Source organism: Patiria miniata, unplaced genomic scaffold (genome assembly GCF_015706575.1).
Source record: "Patiria miniata isolate m_02_andy unplaced genomic scaffold, ASM1570657v1 HiC_scaffold_30, whole genome shotgun sequence".
NCBI classification, from domain to species: Eukaryota; Metazoa; Echinodermata; class Asteroidea; order Valvatida; family Asterinidae; genus Patiria; species Patiria miniata.
This window is the reverse complement of record NW_024037070.1, coordinates 4,047,356-4,070,266: the sequence shown is the minus strand read 5'-3', so window position 1 is coordinate 4,070,266 and position 22,911 is coordinate 4,047,356. Positions and strand designations below refer to the sequence as shown.

Sequence of the window (22,911 nt, the reverse complement as noted above, 5' to 3'; positions counted from 1 at the left end):
TATTTGGGGGGGGGGGGGGGTAAATACTGGGTGGCGGTAAATACGTTTCCGTACTTTGGCAAAGCTTTTTACGCCAAAGTTTTCATGAGACTTTCATTCCCTGACACATGAGGGCGCTATTATCGCGCGCTGGACATGGGTAGGATTAGGCCTCGGGAGTTGTATTGTAGAGACGACTGGATAGTTCAGGCAATTACAGGTAGGTGGCCTAGTAGTAGTAGTATCAAAACACTTTTGTTTTACTTAATAAAAGTCAACGAAATGTATTGCAGTACTTGTACTAAATGCTAAGCGTCAAATGAAATGCTCAATGTGTGCTGTATCCATTTTCACGAAAAGGATGCGACACAATACAACACAACACACTTAGCATGCTTCAGCTTAGCCCCACTAGTGTGGCCGTCGGTATGCTGCGCTGAACCGCAGCATACCGACGGCCACACTAGTGGGGCTAGCTTCAGCTTAGTCTTGGTGCAGAGCATAGCCCAGGTTAGCCCCATAAATGTGGCCTATTTACTGGACTGCCTCCGTAAACATAGGCCACACATCCACATGTACAAAAATCGTGTCGACGGAGCCAAATTTTGATTTTCACATTTAGGCTTAGTTTGTAGGTTTTTTTTGCTTTAGAAGCATACTCACCCTCTTTACAGGCTAATCAGAAAGTGCTGCCTTTTTCAGATGTCTAATTTTTGTGAAATTTCATGTTGAAATTTTGATACGCAAACGTGTAAAAATGAATCTGGAAATTTCACGAAAAATATACATCTGAAAAAGGCAGCACTTTCTGATTAGCCTGTAAAGAGGGTGAGTATGCTTCTAAAGCAAAAAAAACCTACAAACTAAGCCTAAATGTGAAAATCAAAATTTGGCTCCGTCGACACGATTTTTGTACATGTGGATGTGTGGCCTATGTTTACGGAGGCAGTCCAGTAAATAGGCCACATTTATGGGGCTAAGCCCAGGTTAGCCCCATAAATGTGGCCAATTTACTGGACTACCTCTGTAAACATAGGCCACACATCCACCATGTACAAAAATATGTCGAACTTTGTCAAATGTTGATTTTCACATTTAGGCTTAATTTGTAGTTTTTCTTGCTTAAGAAACGTGGTAATGGGAAAAGTTCCATACTCGGACGTCAATTTATCTGCTGCCAAACATATTAATTGTCACCTCACCTTGTCATTTGAACCAAGAGAAATCCAGGAAGCTGTGTTAAGGTGAAAAATTTTACTCAAAATGTGTTTTTAGAGCACATTTTGGATGCATACGTCCTGCAGAACTAACTTGAAGCAGCCGGTCAAAACTGATTGTAGTGGCTGAAAGACAGCGGTACGTTATACACGTGACATCAACAACCATGACGTCGCATGAGCCTGCCAATGATAGTGCAATACGTCATTATGAATATTTATTTTCTCATGAATATTTAGTTTATTTCAATGGATACTTCAAATACGTCCAAAGATTGATTATTGCAACAGCGATCGTGCGCGGCCTAGCGGTTAAGAGTCTCGTGTATCAAGCAAGCGTCAGAGGTTCGAATCCCGATGAAGTAACTGACTGATTAATAAATAGAAATTAAGGAAAGGAGAGGGTGAGAGTAGAGGAGGGAAAGTGGAGGAATAACCATAAATGATGTAACTTTTGGCGCTAGAAAATTAATTGAAAAAAGTGACGTCCGAGTACGGAATTTTTTCCGTGGTAATCCTTACTTTTAGGACACCTCTATTTTGTACGAGTTCTGTTCAAAACTGACTTTTGCAGATGACTGTCCAGTACCAAAGTGACTTTTGCAGGCTAAAGAAGTCTTTTTTCTTCAGACAAACTCATGTTACATGTATGATGTAGGCCTAGTTATAATTTTGAAAGCACTTTCAAAGAAAATGTGACTTTCCTACCTTTTTTTGCAGTTCGCCATCTTGCTTTTTAAATTTATTTTCTGTTTTTCATCGTCGTCTTTAACCCCTCATAAATCAAAACCCTGCCCTCTTTCTACAAAATCAAATCTGCTGATATTCAAGAGGTGTCATTGCCAAATGTTCAAATGTGTCAATAAATATCAGAATGTCACTTTTGAGTGTCATTTAGTCAGCTGTTTTGGTGAGTCTTTTAACCTTATATAGGAAAGGGGTCCTAAAAGTAAGGATTACCCGAAACATACTCACCCTCTATATAGGCTGATCAGAAAGTGCTGCCTTTTTCAGATGTCTATTTTTCGTGAAATTACCAGATTCGTTTGCACACGTTTGCTTATCAAAATTTCAACATGAAATTTCATGAAAATTAGACATCCTGAAAAGGCAGCACTTTCTGATTAGCCTATAAAGAGGGTGAGTATGCTTCTCAAGCAAACAGAAATGGGTCTGTCCACAGTAAATGTCACAACTGTGTGACATTGCTGGAGAAATTTTAACAACAAAATTCCCCCCTCTTTTTTGGTTTGTGTTTAACATCCATGTGTATGCTTGTTAACCAAGAAAGGCCAAGATAATTCAAAAAGTGTTTAAGAAGTTATGGCAAGTTAATCTTGAAGACATAACGTATGTCACAGGGACAGACATATTTCTTCGCTTCATCCTAGTTTTCACAAAATTACATATAATTCAATCACACTTGATATGGTGTCATTTACTACCCCAATGTTAATATTCAAGGAACTTTCAAAGAGACTGTAGTCTTTCTTCAGGATTTACAAGGTGGATGATGCAGAGAAAATCACGTTTGTCACTGGGACAGACAAAACAGCTTGAACGATTCATTTGTTTCTCGAAGATGACCTTTTTCATCACACCAGAGTTGTAAGTGCCCTAAAAATCCTATGCAGATTTTGTTTACGTTGGCCAGTCAATCTGTGATAACCTGAAAGTGAGAAATACTGACATGTTTTTGATATCATGTTTGTTACATGGACAGACATTGGGCGTCATGTTTGTCACATGGACAGACAAAACAATTTCTTAGTTAATTTTTTTAGAAAATAAATTATAATTTTAACATTAAAGGCCCCTGTAAACTCCTATTTCCAATCTCTTAAGACTAATCAACCCACATAATTAAATTACCATGAATAAATGCTGACGTGTATTAAACATCACGTTTGTCACATGGACAGACATACATGTATTGTGTATAAAATTTCTATCTAGAAATAAAAATGTGACTGATAATTACCCAAACGTTTTAACTATTCTCTCAAGTTAATTTGTGATCATTTTATTTGCATAAAGACTACTTCAATAGATGAACAGCGTGTAATTTTGTTTCAATGAATCACGTTTGTCACAAGGACAGACTCATTTATCATGTTTGTCACATGGACAGACTTTTTGTGTTTTAAAGTCAAATTTAAGAATGAAAACAGTATTGATCATACATGTAAGCCAATATTTTTCTAAATTAGTTTATAATAATCTTAATTACATAAAGACTTACTTTATTTTAGATGAACACCATGTAGTTTTTGTTTCAACGTTTGTTACATGGACAGACATGTGCATGTACACTATAGTATCACGTATGTCACCTTCCTGGGAGCTGAGGACAGACGATCTTCTCAATCTCTGTTCAACAAAATGGACTGACTTCTAATAAAAAAATTATGGCAGTTGTATTGCACATACCTTTGTTATCAATGTATGTGCACTCATAAGACTAGTCTTTAAAGATTTTTATGGTTGGCAAGAAATTAAATCATGTGACATACGTGATCAAAAATGGACAGACATTTGTATTTCTTTTACATGGATCCGTGTTTTTGTTTCTAAACTGAACAAAAAGCCACAAAAAATTATATGCATTAAAGGTGAGCAGTTTCCTCAGCAAAATGTACATGTTTTGTTGAAGTTAGCTGTTGATAACATGGAAAAAACAGCATGTATCACATTTGTCACTCTGTGGACAGACGCCGTGACATACGTGATTGCTGAATTTTCTGCATTTAAATTCCTGTTTAAACTAATTTTAAAAAAAACATAGAGCTTTTGATTTCAACTTATATCTCATCTATAACATTTTCAGTACCCATGAACTGTTTTTTCCCTCATTTTAATGCCTATTTTACATAACCTGAAAAACATGAGTACACACAGTTATATACATGTCCCACCAGGACTCCCCAAAAAAAGCTGGACATTTTTATCAAATTTCTCATTATTTCAACAACTAACATCCAAATCCTTTATTATTATGTACACTATATCTCTACTATTGAATGACTACTACTACAATCATTGAAGTTTATTTCTTGACTTTTAACATGGTTTAAATGAGAGCTATTTTTCATGTTGTGCAGTTGTGACATTTATTGTGGACAGACCCAACTACAAACTAAGCCTACATGTAAATGTGAAAATCAAAATTTGACAAAGTTCGACATGTTTTTGTACATGGTGGAAGGGAAAAAATTCCATACTCGATCGCCACTTTTTTCAATTAATTTTCAAGCGCCAAAAGTTGCGTCCTGTATGGTTATTCCCTCCACATTCCCTCCTCTACTTTCATCTTCTCCTTTCCTTTACTTCTATTTATCAATCAGTCACTTAGGCCTACTTCATCGAGATTCGAACCACGGACTCTTGCTTGACACACGAGACTCTTAACTGCTAGGCCGCGCACGATTGCTGTTGCAATGATGAATCTTTGGACGTATTTGAAGTAGCCATTGAAATAAACTAAATATTCATGAGAAAATAAATATTCATAATGACGTATTGCACTATCATTGGCCGACTCATGCGACGTCATGGTTGTCGATGTCATGCATTGCTGTTGACCGGCTGCTTCAACTTAGTTCTGCACGATGTGTGCATCCAAAATGTGCTCTAAAAACACATTTTGTCAAACTTTTTTTTCACCTTAACACAGCTTCCTTGATTCCTCTTGGTTGAAATCAAAAGGTGAGATGAACATTAATATGTTTGGCGGCAGATAAATTGACGATCGAGTCTGGAATTTTTCCCGGTGGAAGTGTGGCCTATGTTTACGGAGGTAGTCCAGTAAATTGGCCACATTTATGGGGCTAAGCCCATGTCCAAATGTAAAAAAAGCGATCCGTAGAGTCCTTGTTACTCGGACTAGGCTAATCAGAAAGTGCTGCCTTTTCCGGATGTCTAATTTTCATGAAATTTCATGTTGAAATTTTGATATGCAAACGTGTGCAAACGAATCTGGAAATTTCACGAAAAATAGACATCTGAAAAAGGCAGCACTTTCTGATTAGCCTATAAAGAGGGTGAGTATGCTTCTTCAGCTAAAAACCCTACAAATTAAGCCTAAATTAGTCCCACTAACTGGGGCACTAGAACTCCTTTTTTGACATTTGGGATGTTGGTCTTTCGTACTAGCGTCCCACAACGGAAATATTGTCAAAGTGACAATGTCAAAGTTCACCACAAAAATCACGCAAAATACTTGACAAAAATGAAATCACAAGGTGAGGTGAAAATTGATGTGTTTGGCGGTAGATAAAGTGGAGGCCTTGTAAGGAAAACTTTCCAAACAGTGCCCTCTTACATTTTTAAAAGACCCTTGTGTAGTAGAACTTCAGCTAAAGCCACTCTTTCCAACCAGCATGTCAAAGAAGAGTTGTAGGGTCAAAAGGTACTCGGACTTCCATTGTTTAAGGGTGACTGAAAGTGGCCTGATTTTCTTTTTCAGTGTCTGCTGACCCCTGAAGTCTGAGTCCCAGAAGTCTGCATCCATTCTGAGCTAGAGAGTCCCATCTTGCTCTAAGATGCCAACCATCATTGGTTTTGAAGGGAGCGCCAACAAGATTGGTATCGGGATTGTCAGGGATGGGGTTGTACTATCCAATCCTAGACATACCTACATCACACCACCAGGGCATGGTAAGGTTGAAAGACTCGAGAGGTTCAAACAACCTTTTTAGATTGTCAGGCAAAAATTTCATCTAACAGACAAAGGATTTTTGGCTCTCTGTTGTGTTTGATGGCTCAAAATTTATGGCATTTTTATAGGTTTTCTAATATTTACATAGCTGCTTGATTATTAACCCTACCCCCTGGAGTGAATTACTAGGAACCTTCCTCACTCCTTCAAATTCCAACACCGTACGGTAAACTCAACACCCAAACTGTTGGACTCTGATTATGGTGGTATGCCTGACCCCATGTAAAGCATAATCAGTTTACTAGTGCAGTACCCACTCCAACAGATTCCAACAAACCCTGGTGTTGGAGTTTGACTGGATGGGGATTGTTAGGGTTAATAAATGAGAATTTCTGATCTCCTAAAAGAGTCACACTTTTTGATAGAGGGGATAGTTAGTTAAGGAATTTGGTTTTGCTTAAATGTAATTGTTGAATGTATTAAGAGACAAGGCCAGTGGATTAGTACAGTATTGCAGCTGATATTTGAAGAAGTGTTTAAAGACGTAAATCCGATACATGTCTCTTTATGCTTAGGATTCATGCCACGGGAGACTGCCAAGCATCACCGGGCTCATGCTATCGAGATTTTAAAGAAGTAAGTGGACATGTGCGAAGTGTTTTGTCAGACAAAACCATAGAGCTATATTAAATTACTAGAGCGCTAACTCCTCATTCTTGCGCGCGGAGACGCTTTGAAGCCCCTCTAGGCGCAGACATTTTGAATTTATGTGCGTGTTTGTAGAAGACAATCAAAATAGATGGATTGAATTTTAAAAGTGTACTCTAAATGCAACGCGCAAGTAGAACATACGCAAACAACTTAAGCGCGTCATGACAGTTTAAAAAACGTCAAGGCAAAAAGCATCTGCAGCGGAGGGACGCGCACACATTGCGCTGTTTGCGTAGAGCAAAATGAAACGCTCATTTGCTGATTGTGCATTTCGGTTTTGGGCGTATCGGCTTCGATGACGCGCACCGGTATGGAATACAAACGCAGATATGCAAATAGCCGTACAAAAGCCTTACAAAATTTCGAGTTTTCCATAGGTTTGTGCACAAACATGGATGCGCCCATCAGGCATTACTTTGTTCATGTACATCGAGTTAGCGCTCTAGTAATCTAATATAGCTCTATGGACAAAACGGACACTTTGGGCAGCTGAACGAAGATGGGTTTTAAATATTAGTCCAGTGAGCATTGAGGAGGACCCTGACATGTTAGTTAACAGGCAAATTTTGGTGGCGATGTGTTTATTGGGACTCCAGCTACCTCCCATAAAAATTCAACCAAAATCAACAGTGGGGAAATATTTTATTCAATTAAAAAACAAAACGGGCGAACAATATTGAAAGGCATGTACATGTATCTGCAACACCTATAAGCGAAATCCACCCCCTTGAATAATTGGGAAAGGATCCCTGCATTTTTTCAAGCCGAACTGATATAAAATGACAATAACTGAATGAACCAACATTATTACGAAAAACAGCATTTTAAGAATGTCATTGTCGTCATTGTTGTCATCATCAAAATACAAAATGGCTACTGCCCCCAAAACTGTTCACAATTTCCAGAGATGGCCCTAGGGTAATAAATACCAAAAAAAAAAACTAATTACATTTTTTTTCTGACGAATACCATTAGCATGCGCAAAAAAAGGGGGAGGTATTGGGTCTCGCCCACCCCAATTCAGGCCTCAACACACCAAACCCCACACACTAGCACGTTTGTTTATGGTGTAAATCGAGAATTTTCTTTTGTTCCTCTCCCCTTTTCCTTTGTTTGTACATGTACCTTAACTTTTCCCGCAACATCTCTCATTGGTTTTGTACATGTTTTCCAACCGAAGAGTCCTCAATTCAGTTTCTGTCCTCGATTCATCGATGATGTTGTACGTGCGTGTCATCAATTTACACCATAAACACTCACTTGCTGGGTTGTGCATGTGTTTTTGAAGCCGCCATGCTCCACTGCCCTTACTGGAATCTAACCAACTTATGATGAACCTGCATTGGCTTAGTGTTGTTCCTACTTGGCATCAGTAATTGGGTCGAGGGCATTTCGGGCGCATTTTTAAGAGCTTAAAAATAATATTTCCCCACGGACAAAATTGGGTGAATTTTGTGTGTGTGTTAATGACAGCCATATAAAGGTTTCTGAGTGAAAACTTGGTTGTTTACTAACATGTCAGGGTTGTCAGTTCTTACCGGACTATACTGATAAAAGTGGAGATCTTCTCTCCAGTGATGGTTTAATGTTTGAAGTGTGGATTTTCCATGGCGAAATTAAGCCCATTGAAGTGTGGATGTCACAAAGCAGAAAACAGAAAATTTTATTAGGCATAGCCATCAGTACACAGCATGGATATGTACCAAGGTGAGCTTTGAAAATCTGAACATTGTATGTTATGAATATTCAAGTCTCTTTCCATAAATATGATCTCCCCATGTTATGACATCCCAAAATACGTTACGTTCATCCAGTGTGTCGTCCATTTCTTCATGCTTATAAGTGTGTCGTTATTGATCTTATACAAATTAAACATTGTCAACAAAGGCAGGAAAAACAATGGGATTTAGTTGCCATTGAAGCGAGACATTTTTCAGAGAGCAGGGTGGACATTTTGTTAAAGGGAAGATACAACATTTGCAAACATCAAAAAACGAAATGATTGAATTATCACGAAAGACCATACTGAATTTTTAGGGAATGACAGTCTAAAGCATCCTGTACAATCATGGCTCCCGGTGTGCTGACATTTTCAAGAAAATTTGCATTTTGCCAAGGCTGGTCGGCTGACCAGCGTTGGAGAAAACTGGCTTTTTTTCAAAAACTGCTCCGAATTTTCATATTTAGGTGTTCCGCATTTTCTTTGCAATTTATTACACACCTGTTAAGGAGTACAAGCCTGCCAGACTGATTCTCTGACCATACAATTCCCAAAGTCTATAAATTGCTCTGTTTCATATTAAGTGGGGTTCGGGGAACCAGACTACAAGAACATGATTGGTTTTCTTGGTTTTTCAAGCATCTACGAACCCAAAACGTGAAACAAGTCAGTTGAACAATATTTGCTACAACACACTAATCCTCCAAGTCCATTTATTTCTGAAAATTGCAGCAAAAGCAAATGTTGTACATTCCCTTTAAAACCAATGGTTTGGTTGCATTGGCAGGTGTATGGATGAGGCTGGGCTGAAACCAGAAGACATCGATTGCGTTTGCTACACCAAAGGTTTGATGTTACACAAATCATTTGTCTATTATATTGAATTGATGAACCGTGTAGAATAACAACCACCACAATTTACTGTGTCCTCCGTTTAAAACCCTACCTCCCTACTTACTTTTACTATGTAGAAGACCATGTCCGTCTATTAAAATCCATCACTCACTCTGCTTCACATAATGCTTAAACTTAAAGGGAATATACAACATTTGCAAACATCGAAAAATAAAAATAACAAGTTTTTACAAAATACCTTACTAGGATGTTGGTAAATGACAGTCTAAAGTATCCTGTAAAATTATGGCACCTGGTGTGAAGTCATTTTCAAGAAAATGGTATTTTTGTATACATTTCCAACGGTGATCGGCCGACCACCGTTGGAAAAACCTAACTATTTTTCAACTACTGCTCCAAATTTACAATTTTTTTCAGTCCAAATTTTGTTTGCTATTGGTTACATGTTCATGAACGGGTGCAGGCCAGCTAGACTGGTTCCCTTACCTTACAATATTCCAACATCTATAAATTGATCCATTTTATCTTCAGTGGAGTAAGGGAACCAGACTACTTAAACAATTTAGTTTTTCTTGGTTTGTCAATCATTTTCGAACACAAAACTTCAAACATGTCAGTTAAACAATATTTGATCTATTATACTAACCCCTCAAATAGTTCATTTCTGAAAATTACAGTAAAAGCCAATGATGTACATTCCCTTTAAGGACCAAATCTGTTGAAATCCACCACTGGTGCTGGTGGATTTTGATGGCTTTAAGGACCAAATCTGTTGAAATCCACCACTGGTGCTGGTGGATTTTGATGGCTTTAAGGACCAAATCTGTTGAAATCCTCCACTGGTGCTGGTGGATTTTGATGGCTTCAGGACCAAATCTGTTGAAACCCTCCACTGGTGCTTGTGAATTTTGATGGCTTCAGGACCAAATCTGTTGAAATCCACCACTGGTGCTGGTGGATTTTGATGGCTTCAGGACCAAATCTGTTGAAATCCTCCACTGGTGCTGGTGGATTTTGATGGCTTCAGGACCAAATCTGTTGAAATCCTCCACTGGTGCTGGTGGATTTTGATGGCTTCAGGACCAAATCTGTTGAAACCCTCCACTGGTGCTTGTGAATTTTGATGGCTTCAGGACCAAATCTGTTGAAATCCACCACTGGTGCTGGTGGATTTTGGACCAAATCTGTTGAAACCCTCCACTGGTGCTTGTGAATTTTGATGGCTTCAGGACCAAATCTGTTGAAATCCACCACAGGTGCTGGTGGATTTTGATGGCTTCAGGACCACATCTGTTGAAATCCACCGCTGGTGCTGGTGGATTTTGATGGCTTCAGGACCACATCTGTTGAAATCCACCACTGGTGCTGGTGTATTTTGATGGCTTCAGGACCACATCTGTTGAAATCCACCGCTGGTGCTGGTGGATTTTGATGGACTCGGTACACATGGTTTAATACCTGCCAATATTACCCAAAATGGGGGGGGGGGGGGGGAGGGGGGGGGGATGGATTCTGATGGGAGTTGGTAAGGTTAGGTTTATTGTGCAGAGATGCCAATTTTGGAGTAATTATTAGGATTTTGAGGCATGTTACTACCGTAATTTCCTGCGGATAAGACGCGTCTTATCTGACTTTCTAGACCACAAAAACATGGCTGCGCCTTATCTACAGGTGCGCCTTATCTGGTGTCGCTTGAGTTCAAAGTGACGGTCTTTGTGTGAAGAATTCTTTCAATGCCGCAATCAATAATGCGGTCAACCAAGGCTCAACTCTCCAGACATTGTGACTGTATTTTCATTCCAACAATGCCGCGATGTGTTGATCCCCCATGATCGTGCTTTCATTCCAACAATGCCGCAATGCGTTGATCCCCCTTAGTGATCGTGCTTTCGTTCCAACAATGCCGTCATACAAACGTTTTTCTTTGTGGCCGTTTTTTCATTTCGAAAATGCTGCAATCAGAATTACTTAAACGTTTGGAAATCGCATTCACTCAAGTTCTATTGTGTGAACGTTGAGGGTGTTTATTGTACAGGATATCTTCGAAGTCTGCAAGCCTGAAGATCAAGATGAAAACAGTGCGAGTCGGTAAAAGCGGCTCAGGAAAGCGTACTTCCGGCCCGAGCGCCATGTTATGCATACAGAGACCGCACGAACCTCAGTGCACGTGTGGCCGAACATTTTGTAGAAACACGCTGCGGTGTATCATCAAGTCCGAGCGGTAAAATCTCGTTAAAATATATATTTCAACGGACAAATACATACACAGAGAAGAGAGATCACGTTCTGAGAATTAATTTGCGGAAATTCTCTTTCTCCACCGATGTATGTTATTTTCTACGATCCAAATTCGTCCTGATATGCTACTGTAGTCATGCACGGAACATCATGGTCCGGTACCGTACGTAGGCCGTAGTCACTGGTTCCTGGCCCACATCATAGCTTCGATTCTGTAAGCATGCGATGGGAACCAACGAATACTGATGGCACTGCTGCCGCACGGAACATCGTACAGCGGCATGGCTTCGACGACGTGCATCACAAATGCGTCAGAATTACAGGCCTTTTCGTCAAGATTTAGCGTGTCAAGATGAAATAATATCGTGTAAACGATTATGTTGTGCATGCAAATGGCGTGTGTAATATTACTGTGCGTATCGGCGGCTGAAAATGTGATCGGCAATTTGTTTTCTGTGTACGGTGAGTAATTATACTGACACTGTGACAGCTCGGTTACTTCTCCCACGCGGTCTGGGTAAATTTTCCCGTGTCGAAAGTCCAAGTGCGGACAGTGGTCACATTTGACCATTTCTCATTTTACTATCGTCTCGGTAAAACCTTCCAAAAAAAAAGTCCAGTGCGGACACGGCTTAATTCATCCTCCGAATAGTGTGATCATTCTAAGGCAACACAATGGCCCCTTTGTGGCGATGTACCGACACCGGGTGACGCCTGGTGTTCTTCTGTGTGCGGTCAAACATGCGTCTTATGCGGCGGTGCGCCTTATCTGTTGGCGTTTGAATTTTTTTGGGGTGATTTTAGGGACCTGCGCCTTATCCGCCGCGCGCCTTATCCGCAGGAAATTACGGTACTCTTGAAAATTCCAGCTGTCCTATATGCCAACATTGTGGTTACTCTGAAAAGTACTGTGGTTACTCTTAAACTTGCCTGTTGTCCTATGTATTTACATTAGCATTACTCTTTGCAGGAAGAATCATTACTATTTTGTAGTCTGTAAAGTTGGCATCTCTGATTGTGTTTGAATGGAGTCCAATTTGAGAATGTCAAGAAAATTCCAAATTCTGCCAAAACTTGCAATTGACTTTGCTACCCTTTGTGATAATTATGGGAAACCTTTGGACGTTGCAAATGATAAGGTGTGCAAGACTAACATTTAATGTTCTCTTCTTTTTCTTTGGTTCAGGACCAGGTATGGCAGCGCCACTAATTTCCACCGCCGTTGTAGCAAGAACCATAGCTCAGCTGTGGGACGTTCCCATCATAGGCGTCAACCATTGCATCGGGCGTATCCTTAATCGTAAAACCTTACGCTCGGAATCCCTTGCATATCCTCCGAAATCCACCACTGTGCACGAAACCAGTGGCCTATTCCTTGTTCATGTACTTCCCAGTCAAGTGAGGTTGTTTTTCATGGAAGGTAATGGTGGCTAGCCAATAGACCAATCAGGGCATGATAACAATTCTATCACGAAGGCCCCCTTCAATGGCGAAAGCATTGAGCTAGCTATTGTTCAGATAATCCGTCACGGGGCAGTTGCTTTGTACAATAGCGTGCACAATGGTTTCTCCATTGAGGGGGGCCTTGCGAGTGAACAGTGGCCGCGTGCCTTCCTAAATTCTGTAAAATCCTGCAATTCCTTTCGGTCAATTTTGAAATAAAACTGGCAGAGCCAGGTTTCTGACTCACAGCTTTTAAATGTCCTTCAATGGTTATGAAATTAACTGAGACCAGAAACTGGAGTAGTTTATGCATGTGTTTCTTTAAAGCCAGAGTCCATCATTTGCAGCTATCCAAAAAATAACTGGCGTATTTATTGTTGAAAAACATACTTGGTTGAAAGATAGTAAGGGGACTAAACTTAAATTATTCTTTCTGGCAAGCTGTCATTTTGAAGAAATCAACGAAAGAAGGCCTTTTCAACGGTGCATCTTAAGAAGCACCCTTGGAAATTTCCATTAGTAGTTTGTTTTTTTCAATAGGCGAAGTGTGCGCAAGCGTTGGCACGACGCACACGCGCGCGTGGTTGCTATAATTGGTTGGAATGGTGCGCGACATCGCGTAGCTGCAATCGGCTCAGTGAGAACGTGTCTCGGGCGCTGAATTCAGGTCCAATTTAAAACATGATTCAGCAACTTTTGATTTGAAATCGAGATCCTAGAATGGTGTTTTTCTCGAAATATACAGCTGAAGCTGAGCTGAAACTTCATCAGGTTAGCTGTTCAGCACCCTTCTTTAGAATAGCACAAATTACAAATGATGGACTATACCTTTAACTAAGATATCAGATATAGAAATGGGGAGGCTGGTAACTGGTTCCCACAACCCGACTGTGCTGTATGTCAGTGGGGGAAACACCCAGGTAAGTTTACCAGTGAGTACCGGCTTGGAGGAGGAAGCAAGAATCTACATGTAGTTCTAGTCTGGCATCAGAATAGTGCCTCTGGGTCACGATATTGGCAAAATCGTCATGATCTTGGTAGATTTTGTTTCCTTTTTGACGACGACTACAATTACCTGTACTGATCTTTGGTAGTCATCTTCGTGTCTAAATACATGTTTCTAAATATTTAAGTTTCTAAAACAACATTGTATTCCTAGCATAGATACTGTATTAGGCCCCCCCCCCCAAAAAAAGTCTCCAGTTTCTTGTATGGAGCTTGCCCAAAAAAGTGGTGCGGCGACGCGGCTTTTTTTTTTTTTTTACTTTTTATTTTCTTCAAATCTCGGCTCATGACTGCAAATGGTGCCGGACTAAATTTTGTGCAAAATGTATGGGAGCCCAGAGAGGCCTCATAAAGCTTATACCATATCGTAACTCCATCTAAAAACAGGTTAAAATTGTGCAGCAGCAGGATGCCAGTCAAACCAGTGAGTTTGGGGGTTTTGAGACATCATGTTACATTTTTTTACAAAAAACGTTTTAATTTTGCCGATGCGCATGGCTAAGGCGACGCGCGCATACCAGAAACCGGAGACTTTTTTTTTGGCCATAATTGTTTGCCTGCCACTGGAGGGATGCCAATGACCTTGTCAAAGCTAAGTGATATTTTGCATTGTTTCAGGTAATTGCCTACTCCCAGCACAGATATCGTATCTTTGGTGAGACCATTGATATTGCCGTGGGGAACTGCCTGGACAGATTTGCAAGAATTCTCAAGGTATTTGTCTTTTTTTAATTTTGTAGAATTGCTCTTTTATTTGTAGAAATTGTAGAATTTGTAGACCGTATCGTTCAGGCGGAGATTTAGGGCAATGGTTTTGTATCACTCGAATGCCTCAAATTTGTAGAATGCCATGGTCCAATGGTTACAGCGTTTGACTCATCTATGATGGTACGTGGGTTCAAAACCCTGCCTGGAATATGGTGTTTGTGGCCTTGGGCAAGACACTTAACTACAATTGCCCCTATCCACCCAGGAGTATGAATGGGTACCTGTGAGGGGTAGAAGACCGAATGTGTGCTGATATCGGCTGCCCCTTGGTCTCGTGACCTGATGAACGGGGGAATAATAAGCCTTTTCGGAGTTCCAACTGCGCATTCATAACCTGTGACAACGCGCATTGTTTGTCTCAAATGGCCTTTGACAACATCGCGCCACTGACTTTACAAAAAGGCTGTTTGTGCATTGTGGGTACTGTCAAAGGGCATTTGAGACAAATAATGCGCGTTGTCACAGGTTACGAATGCGCGCAGTTGGAACTCCGAAAAGGCTTATAGTAAAGCACTTTGAGATTGTTGGTACGATTGAAAGCGCTATATAAGCATTACAATTTATGTCTTGGGAGCAAATATTTTGTGCATTCATCCTGACTAACTTAAAATAGCAAAGAATACCCTGTGAGACATCCTTTCAGTAAGCAATGCTACCTAGTTTTTTTGTAACTAATTTGTATTGTGTAGAGGTATGAAGATGGCAATACTTAAACAAATTGTGTGTTCGTACTTTGCAATTTACACCGATACCTATTTTTATTAATGTTTCTCCAGCTGTCAAATGACCCAAGTCCAGGATACAACATTGAACAAATGGCAAAGAGGTGAGTTGAACTGTTAAAGCCAGAGTCCATCATTTGCAGCTATCCAAAAAGGAGCTGGCGTAATTATTGTTGCAAAACATACTTGGTTGAAAGATAGTAAGGAGACTAAACTCCCTGTGAAATTATTCTTTCTGGCAAGCTGTCGTTTTGAAGAAATCAACGAAAGAAGGCCTTTCCAACGGTGCTTCTTAAGAAGCACCGTAGGAAATGCAAATTAGTAGTTCGTTTTGTTATTCGGGGAAGCGTGCGCAAGCATTGGCATGACGCACACGTGGTTGCTGTAATTCGTCGGATCAGTGCGCGACATCGCGTAGCTGCAACCGGCTAGTGAGAACGTGTCTCGGACACTGAATTCAATTCAAAACATGATTCAGCAACTTTTGATTTGAAATCGAGATTTTAGAATGTTGTTTTTCTCGAAAAATGCAGCTGAAGCTAAGCTGAAACTTCATCAGATTGGTTGTTCAGCATCCTTTTTCGGATATTGGGCACTTTTGTTGCTTCAAACGAACAAAATGCACAAATTGCAAATGATGGACTATACCTTTAAATCAGTAACTTTAAGAAGTGATGAGTTTTATCTTGGTGGTCTCCAAACTTTGGAAAACTTGAAATGCTCCTCAGGAAATAGTGCCTGTTCTAATTGGAAAAACATCCCATTTGCATTTTCCTTTTATACAATTTTTGTTCTTTTCTAAATTGTGATCGATCAAGTTTTGCTGTTACTTCTTTTTCTAGAGGAAAGGTTTTCATAGAGCTGCCATACACAGTCAAAGGAATGGATGTCTCCTTCTCGGGCATTCTCTCCTACATTGAGGTAAAATTCAGCACATTTTGGAGCCAAACTGATTTTTTTTCCAGTAGCCAATTGCGCCATCATAAATATATGTGACCGGCTCCACAAAAAGAGTATTAAGTCGCTCTGAGCATTATTATGTAATAGCCTGCTCAACATTGAGCGGGTGAAAATTTTGTCAAACTGTGATTTTTCATTTTTTGTTATGAATGACATCTCTGATACCTACATGTACAGTCTCAGGTTTCATTCACAGAAATGTTGTTTTTGGTGAAAAAAGTGGGAAAAACAACCATTTTGTGTGCATCGTTCTGTTGTTCTACAACATAGTCAGCTATTGCAAAGCCTGTTTTATCAGTTGTGTAATTTGAACTCCAAGGAAGTAATTAATATGCAAATACGTCATCTCCAGAACTTAATTTCACTTTTTTTGCGACAAAATACCTTTTTTTGTGGAGCCGGTCACATATAATGTGTGATGAGAATTTTTTAAAAGTTGACAACAGTAAGGTTCAGGTGTTTTCATGGAAAGTTTCCAAACTCTGGGTTGTTCCCCAGCTGTGGCTGGAGGATGTTTCTTGGCCCCAACTTGGGTAACTCCAGCTCAAAAGAGGTCCATGTCCAATTTTATTACACGAGGCTAAAGATGAAGCCAAAACTGAGACAAAACTGACTTTTCGAAAACGGCATAACTGGATGTATAAAAAAAAAGAAGTCAAGTTTTCATTTAAATATAGCGTGATAAGCCCCCTCCATCCACTGCCGTATTAGAACCAATACAGTTGAGGGCGAAATCTGTTTAAAAAAATGTGCATCTATCAATAGGGAATTTCACAGTACAAGAATTTGTTCAGAGTTTCTTTCTTACTTTTTCATTTTCACAGGACGCTGCTCACAAGCAGTTGAAGGCTGGAAAGTGTACACCTGAAGATCTTTGCTTCTCTTTACAGGTGAGTTAGCTGTTAATTGTTAAACTGACTGGGCTTGCCTAGTCCAACTGAACCCTCAAGTCTGACCGCTGGTCAACTTTTCCGTTGCAGCTGGACAGCTGTAGTTGGTCAGTTTTTGACAGTTTGGGATATTGTTTTTACTCAATGACTTTATACTCGGTGACTCAGTCAGTCGGGGAGTCGGTCAGTCAGTCAGTCAGTCAGTCAGAAACTCAGTCAGAGGACATTTAGGTGGCCCTTCTGATCCAGCTAAAACATCCAAAATGTGGCAAATTTTATCGGTTTTAAGGCCCATTTTGTTGCCACAGGTGGCACATTGCAGTACACAGCGCGTCCCAAAATACCCACAACTGTTTTTGCGAGGCTGTAGCGTCGGCTCAGAAACACGTACCGCCGTTATTTTAAATAGTTGAAACTCTATCCCTTGTGAGTATTGGTTTGATATTTAAAAATGTTTTTAATTATTCGTGGTCAAATAAAGGCATGTCGAAAACAAATTCGACCGATTTCAAGGAAAAGCAATGATGCAGTACATCAGATGCAAACTCGATTTAACAATGTGTTGAAATAATTTAAAAAAATTTGATTTGTTAAAAACACATTGAACTTGAAACAAAAAAACAATGTTTTGAATTCAGTTAAGGTGTAGTCTACACGGATCAAAAAGAAAAGCAAACACAGAAGGTAAAAGGCAACGAGATTGTCACATCATGAACATGAAACATTTCCACAAAAAAAATGTGCATGATTGATTTTCCTTGAAATCGGTTGAGTTTGTTTTTGACGTGCCTTTATTTGAAAACCAATAATTTCAAAACCCTGTTGAAAATCAAGCCAATACTTACCAGGGATAAAGTTAAGATTCCAAGCTATAAAATGATATAAAAATAATGGCGGTACGTGTTTCCGCAGCGACACTAGAGCCTCGCAAAAAAATGTTGCGGGTATTTGGGGATGCACTGTATAACGAGAGATAAAAGTGACCACATTTTGTGAAATCACTCCATCAAACACGCTGTCATTTTAGTCGTCTTGTATTATCTGATATCTTTTTTGATTGTTCCTTGTTTTTTGATACAGGAGACATTGTTTGCAATGCTTGTTGAGATCACGGAGCGAGCCATGGCCCATTGTAGCTCCAGTGAGGTTCTTATTGTCGGAGGAGTCGGCTGTAAGTGGATCCCCAGAGATGAAGGGGGCATCTCAAAAATGTGCAATGTTCCTCTACAATTCCGTCTAGGAACATTTTGTGCATTTGTGTCAAGAACTGTTACTTGTTCCCAAACATGAACTTACGAAGGTCCACGTTTCAGGGAATATTGTTTGTTTGTTCTAATCCCATGCCAACTTGTAGAAAAAACTAATGCTAAGATTTGAAAGCATTGTGTTCCTTTTCATACATGCCAAACTTTCTGAGTTTCAATATGCTGTCTCACTGCACAATATAATATTTTGGAATTGTTCTGCTTTGTGTAGTAAGCAACTGTTCATTTTGTTTGAATGAGACAATTCATGGCATTATGCAAGGATCAGCCTGACTAAATTCTCACAAAATCTAACACTGTGAAGTAACCCAATAGACTTTTATCATGCTGCCACCATTTTAGTCATGTTCCCTGTGTCCAATAACAGTACTGAATGATAGTGTTGTCTGTGTAAGAAGGAACCAGACTATTTTTCCTTCCAGCCTCGCTTTGGTTACGTTGATTTGAATGGGAAAAATCAAGATGGCCGCAACATGATAATGGTCTATAGTATATTCTTTGAACAAAATTGGAACATCAAGGCCCATGTAAAGCAATAGAAGCAGGGCTGTTCAATCCAGAATCCGTTGAAATCCAAAACACACAATGTTCCAACTTGTAGATTATGGGAAGATGGGTTATCATTTTGAGGACTGTGTAGACATCTTTGGGTCCTTTTTTCTGGTGTTGCTAGGCAATGAGAGATTGCAGCAGATGATGCGGGACATGGCGGAGGAGCGAGGGGCAGTGGTGTGTGCGACGGATGAAAGGTAAGAGATTCTTTGACAGAAGGTAGCTAGAATAACTTGAAGGATGAAAATGTAAAGGTGAGCTTGTGTTGGGATGTGCGTGTTCATGGTGTCAATCGAGGACACACACGTGCAACATCATCGATGAATCCAGGACAGAAATCGAATCGAGGACTCCTCGTTTGGAAAATGTGTACAAAACCAATGAGAGCTGTTGCCAAAAAGTTAAATATAAACAAAGGAAAAGGGAAGAGGAACACAAGAAAATCCTCAATTTACACTATAAACAAACGAGTGTGATCCTGTAGTGCCAAAATTATAGAAATTCAGTAGGGGATAACTCACTAATGTGCAGTGGTATACAAATATTGAGTGGCTCAGAGTGGAATAGGAGGAATATCATCGCTCGGTAAAATCTGGACTTTTCCATTTCACGAAGCGAAAAGTCCAGATTTTACCGAGCGATAATATTCCTCGCATTTCAAAATTTAAAGCCACTCAATATTTGTTTTATGTAACTGACATGCAGATCCTTGTCCTTTGATTTACAGTTAAAATGAACTTTTATTTCAATACAAAATTCGTGGGAAATGTATTTCTCTCTTCCAAACCACCCCTTCACGAAATGTTTGAACCCAACTCTGTAGCTACTGGCTCTTGGGAACAAAACGCACTACCCGCGACGCTCAACGCGCACACCAGCATGCATTTGCACACAAATACCGTGCCATGGAACAAGGATGATCCTAACCATTGAAAAGTAAATCCCATTCACCATGGGCGAATGGGACTTTTTGAGCCCCGGCGTGAATGGGAGCAGTAATGAATGTCACATGATGTGAGTACCACCAATCAAATGACAAGGATCTGTATGTCAGTTATATAATTTTTAATGAATACACTCTGGGCATGCTGAGCAGCGGTAATAATGATTTACAATTGAGCAAGCTTGTTACCGCAGTGGAATGGGCAGCCTCCCATTGAGGCTGTTCAAGCGTTATTCCAAGTTATTAAATCATGACAATCCATTCTCTGTCTCTCAGGTACTGTATTGATAACGGAGCCATGATAGCGCAGGCTGGTTGGGAGATGTATCAATCAGGCCAGCGGACTCCCCTAGAGGAAACATGGTGTACACAGAGGTAGGTAAAAATACAGGGTGAGTGAAAAAAAGCGGAACCCAAACCCCAAACAATATATTTCATATTTAAAAAAATATGTAGAACCAAAAATGATAATGACTGGAAAGCCAATTTCATAAGCTACTTTTAGATGGAAAAATTACTGAAATTGCTCAATCCGTTCAAAGAATATCACCATTTAAACTCAATGACCCCAAAACCTGTCTCGTCCAAAAATGCGATTTCAACAATCGTCGTCACAATTGTCTTCAAACATCACCAGCGATGAAATCTTAGTTTAAACGTTAAGAATATGCAACAAAGTCCTTTTGAAGGCCCGTCTTTTCAAAAAGTAGATTTTATACATCGTATTGTTTGCCTAACCAGGGTTGTTAATCAAAATATTGTGTACTACAGTTTGTGACAGTTGTTGAAACAAGTATTCTGTGTCATTTTCTTTGTTGTTCCAAACAGTCAAAACACACAATAAATTACTTTTTTTGGACGAGACAGGTTTTAGGGTCGTTGCGTTTACGTGGTGATGTTCTTTGAACGGAGTAAGCAATTTCAGTAATTTTTCATCTGAAAGTAACTTACGAAATTGGCTTTCCAGTCATTACTATTTTTGGTGCTACATATTTTTTTAAATACGAAATATATTGTTTGGGGTTTGGGCACCCTTCAATGGAGAAACCATTGTACATGCCATTAGGACAGTCGCAGTGTTAGAATTTGCATGTGTGCTGGACGTTCAGGAGTCATAAATTAAAAACCTAAGACATTTTAATGAGAATATCAGCCAGGTTAAGGGACGGACGGCCTCTGATCATCTAATAAACATAGCCATGAAGTCGTCATGTTTGGAAGAGGCAAATGTTTATAACAATTGTTTCTGTCTTAGATGTAGCTTATGTTAAGGAGAATACACGAGAAAGTGTGGATTCTTAATTTAAGAATTCACGAGGCGCGAAGCGCCGAGTGAATTCGTAAATTAAGAATCCACACTTGCGAGTGTATTCTTCGACTGAAACCATTGCGTCAACAGAAGTATTGGAAAGAATGTTGCAACCTGACGCCACTTTTTCTTCATATATCATCTCAATGAAGGTCATTCGTTGCGAAAATAATGATAAGACATGAATCTGGGACTGAGAAATGTTTCCAATTTTGTTAAGAAATACTTGAAATGACTCTCCATAGACTTTGTACACAAGTGCGGAAGTGGCATCAGGTTGCAACATTTCTTCCTGGCGTGTTTAGCATGTGTATCGCCACACCTGTACAACCAAGTCATTTTGTGTGTATAGGCTCCTTACGTCAAAATGGATAGTTCAGACGACGATTTCTTTCTGACTAAAAGTAGATTTTGCAGTGACGGCAGAGAATCTAACAGTGAAGATGTGTCGGTAATTTTCGGAAAACAAATTTTCACGCAGACGGTCCTATTCAGGCTCATTATGGGGAACAATTGTCCGACGTGTTCAAAGTGTGGATTTGTAACTCCGAATCCACACTTTACTAAAGATTCGTCGTTCTGAATCCACACTTTGTGACCAGTGTAAGAGATTCGTAGATCCGAATCCACACTTTTAACAGTAGTGTGACATCATAGCAATGGTTTAATCCTCTAGCATCAAATTTTTTTTTGTGTGTCTTTTATGGTATTCTTTCAGATTCAGAACGGACGAGGTGGATATCACATGGAGAGAATGAGTGTCAGTGCTGAGTGCAGACAAGACAATGAGTAGGACCACCGTTGTTGCATACAAGGCTTTTGTGGCACAAGCTTGACTTCATGCACGGTTACCACCTCATTGATGCCAAAGAGAGTTACGACAGACACTGGAACGCCATTGCCACTGTGAACACAGATGAAAAGTTCATCGTTCTTTGCACCATATGCGTGTGAATCGGTGCAAGCGAGCAGTGCGTCCAACGGACACACTGCAGCTCTTGTGTGTGGTCACACAGTGCCATCTTCTGTTCCGAGCAGAGTCTACTCTTTGGAGGATCTGGCAAGGACTGAAACTATCAAGCCAGCGCGGAGGACAACAGATTTGAGTGTTGAATAGACTCGTTGCACTAGGGCTCCGTGCACAAGTACCCCCTCAACGGGTACAAGGGGAGAGTTGGGGGAGACCACTGGGAGGGACGATGCCTGATGCTCATGTAAAGACGCTACGGCTTTGTGTACATTCCGAATATAATTAGCCATGCATACTTCATGCATGCGTAAGTTTGTCCTCTGGGGTTTCAAAAGCCCCATTAAATTCATTAATAATTGTGCTTATATAGGGCTTTCCATCGTATCAACGATCTCAAAGCGCTTTACAATTATTAACCCGTTCATCAGGCCATGGGACCACGCGGCAGCCGATATCAGCGCTCAATCGGTCCTCGACCCTCACAGGTACCCATTTATACTCCTGGGTGGAGAGAGAGGCAATTGTAGTTAAGTGTCTTGCCCAAGGGCACAAGCACCATGTTCCTGGCCAGGTTCGAACCAACGCACCTTCGTACATGAGTCAAACACCGTAACCACTGGACCATGGCGTTCCACTGGACCATGGTGGACCATTTACTGTTTGTGCAGTAAAGGCCATATGCAAGGGGAAATATCTTTGGTTGTTTT

The 22,911-nt window shown here is 40.1% G+C and overlaps 1 protein-coding gene across 2 annotated transcripts; it reads left to right on the top strand.

Annotated features, from left to right (window-relative positions):
* Nucleotides 1-118: 118 nt before the first annotated feature.
* Nucleotides 119-22,643, top strand: LOC119739447 (probable tRNA N6-adenosine threonylcarbamoyltransferase). Of its 2 annotated transcripts, none has more exons than XM_038214405.1 (14): nucleotides 119-199; nucleotides 5,662-5,852; nucleotides 6,429-6,489; nucleotides 9,072-9,130; nucleotides 12,564-12,665; nucleotides 13,667-13,740; nucleotides 14,444-14,539; nucleotides 15,370-15,419; nucleotides 16,158-16,236; nucleotides 17,100-17,165; nucleotides 18,246-18,336; nucleotides 19,104-19,179; nucleotides 20,202-20,300; nucleotides 21,953-22,643. In XM_038214405.1, the coding sequence occupies exons 2-14, from the start codon at nucleotides 5,738-5,740 to the stop codon at nucleotides 21,990-21,992; spliced, it is 1,008 nt and encodes a 335-aa protein (XP_038070333.1). In that variant the 5' UTR covers nucleotides 119-199; nucleotides 5,662-5,737; the 3' UTR covers nucleotides 21,993-22,643. The 2 variants fall into 2 exon arrangements, with proteins under 2 accessions (XP_038070333.1, XP_038070334.1); XM_038214406.1 differs by lacking the exon at nucleotides 119-199 and adding an exon at nucleotides 4,863-4,901 and having other exon boundaries at nucleotides 21,953-22,046.
* The last annotated feature ends 268 nt before the right edge of the window (nucleotides 22,644-22,911 follow it).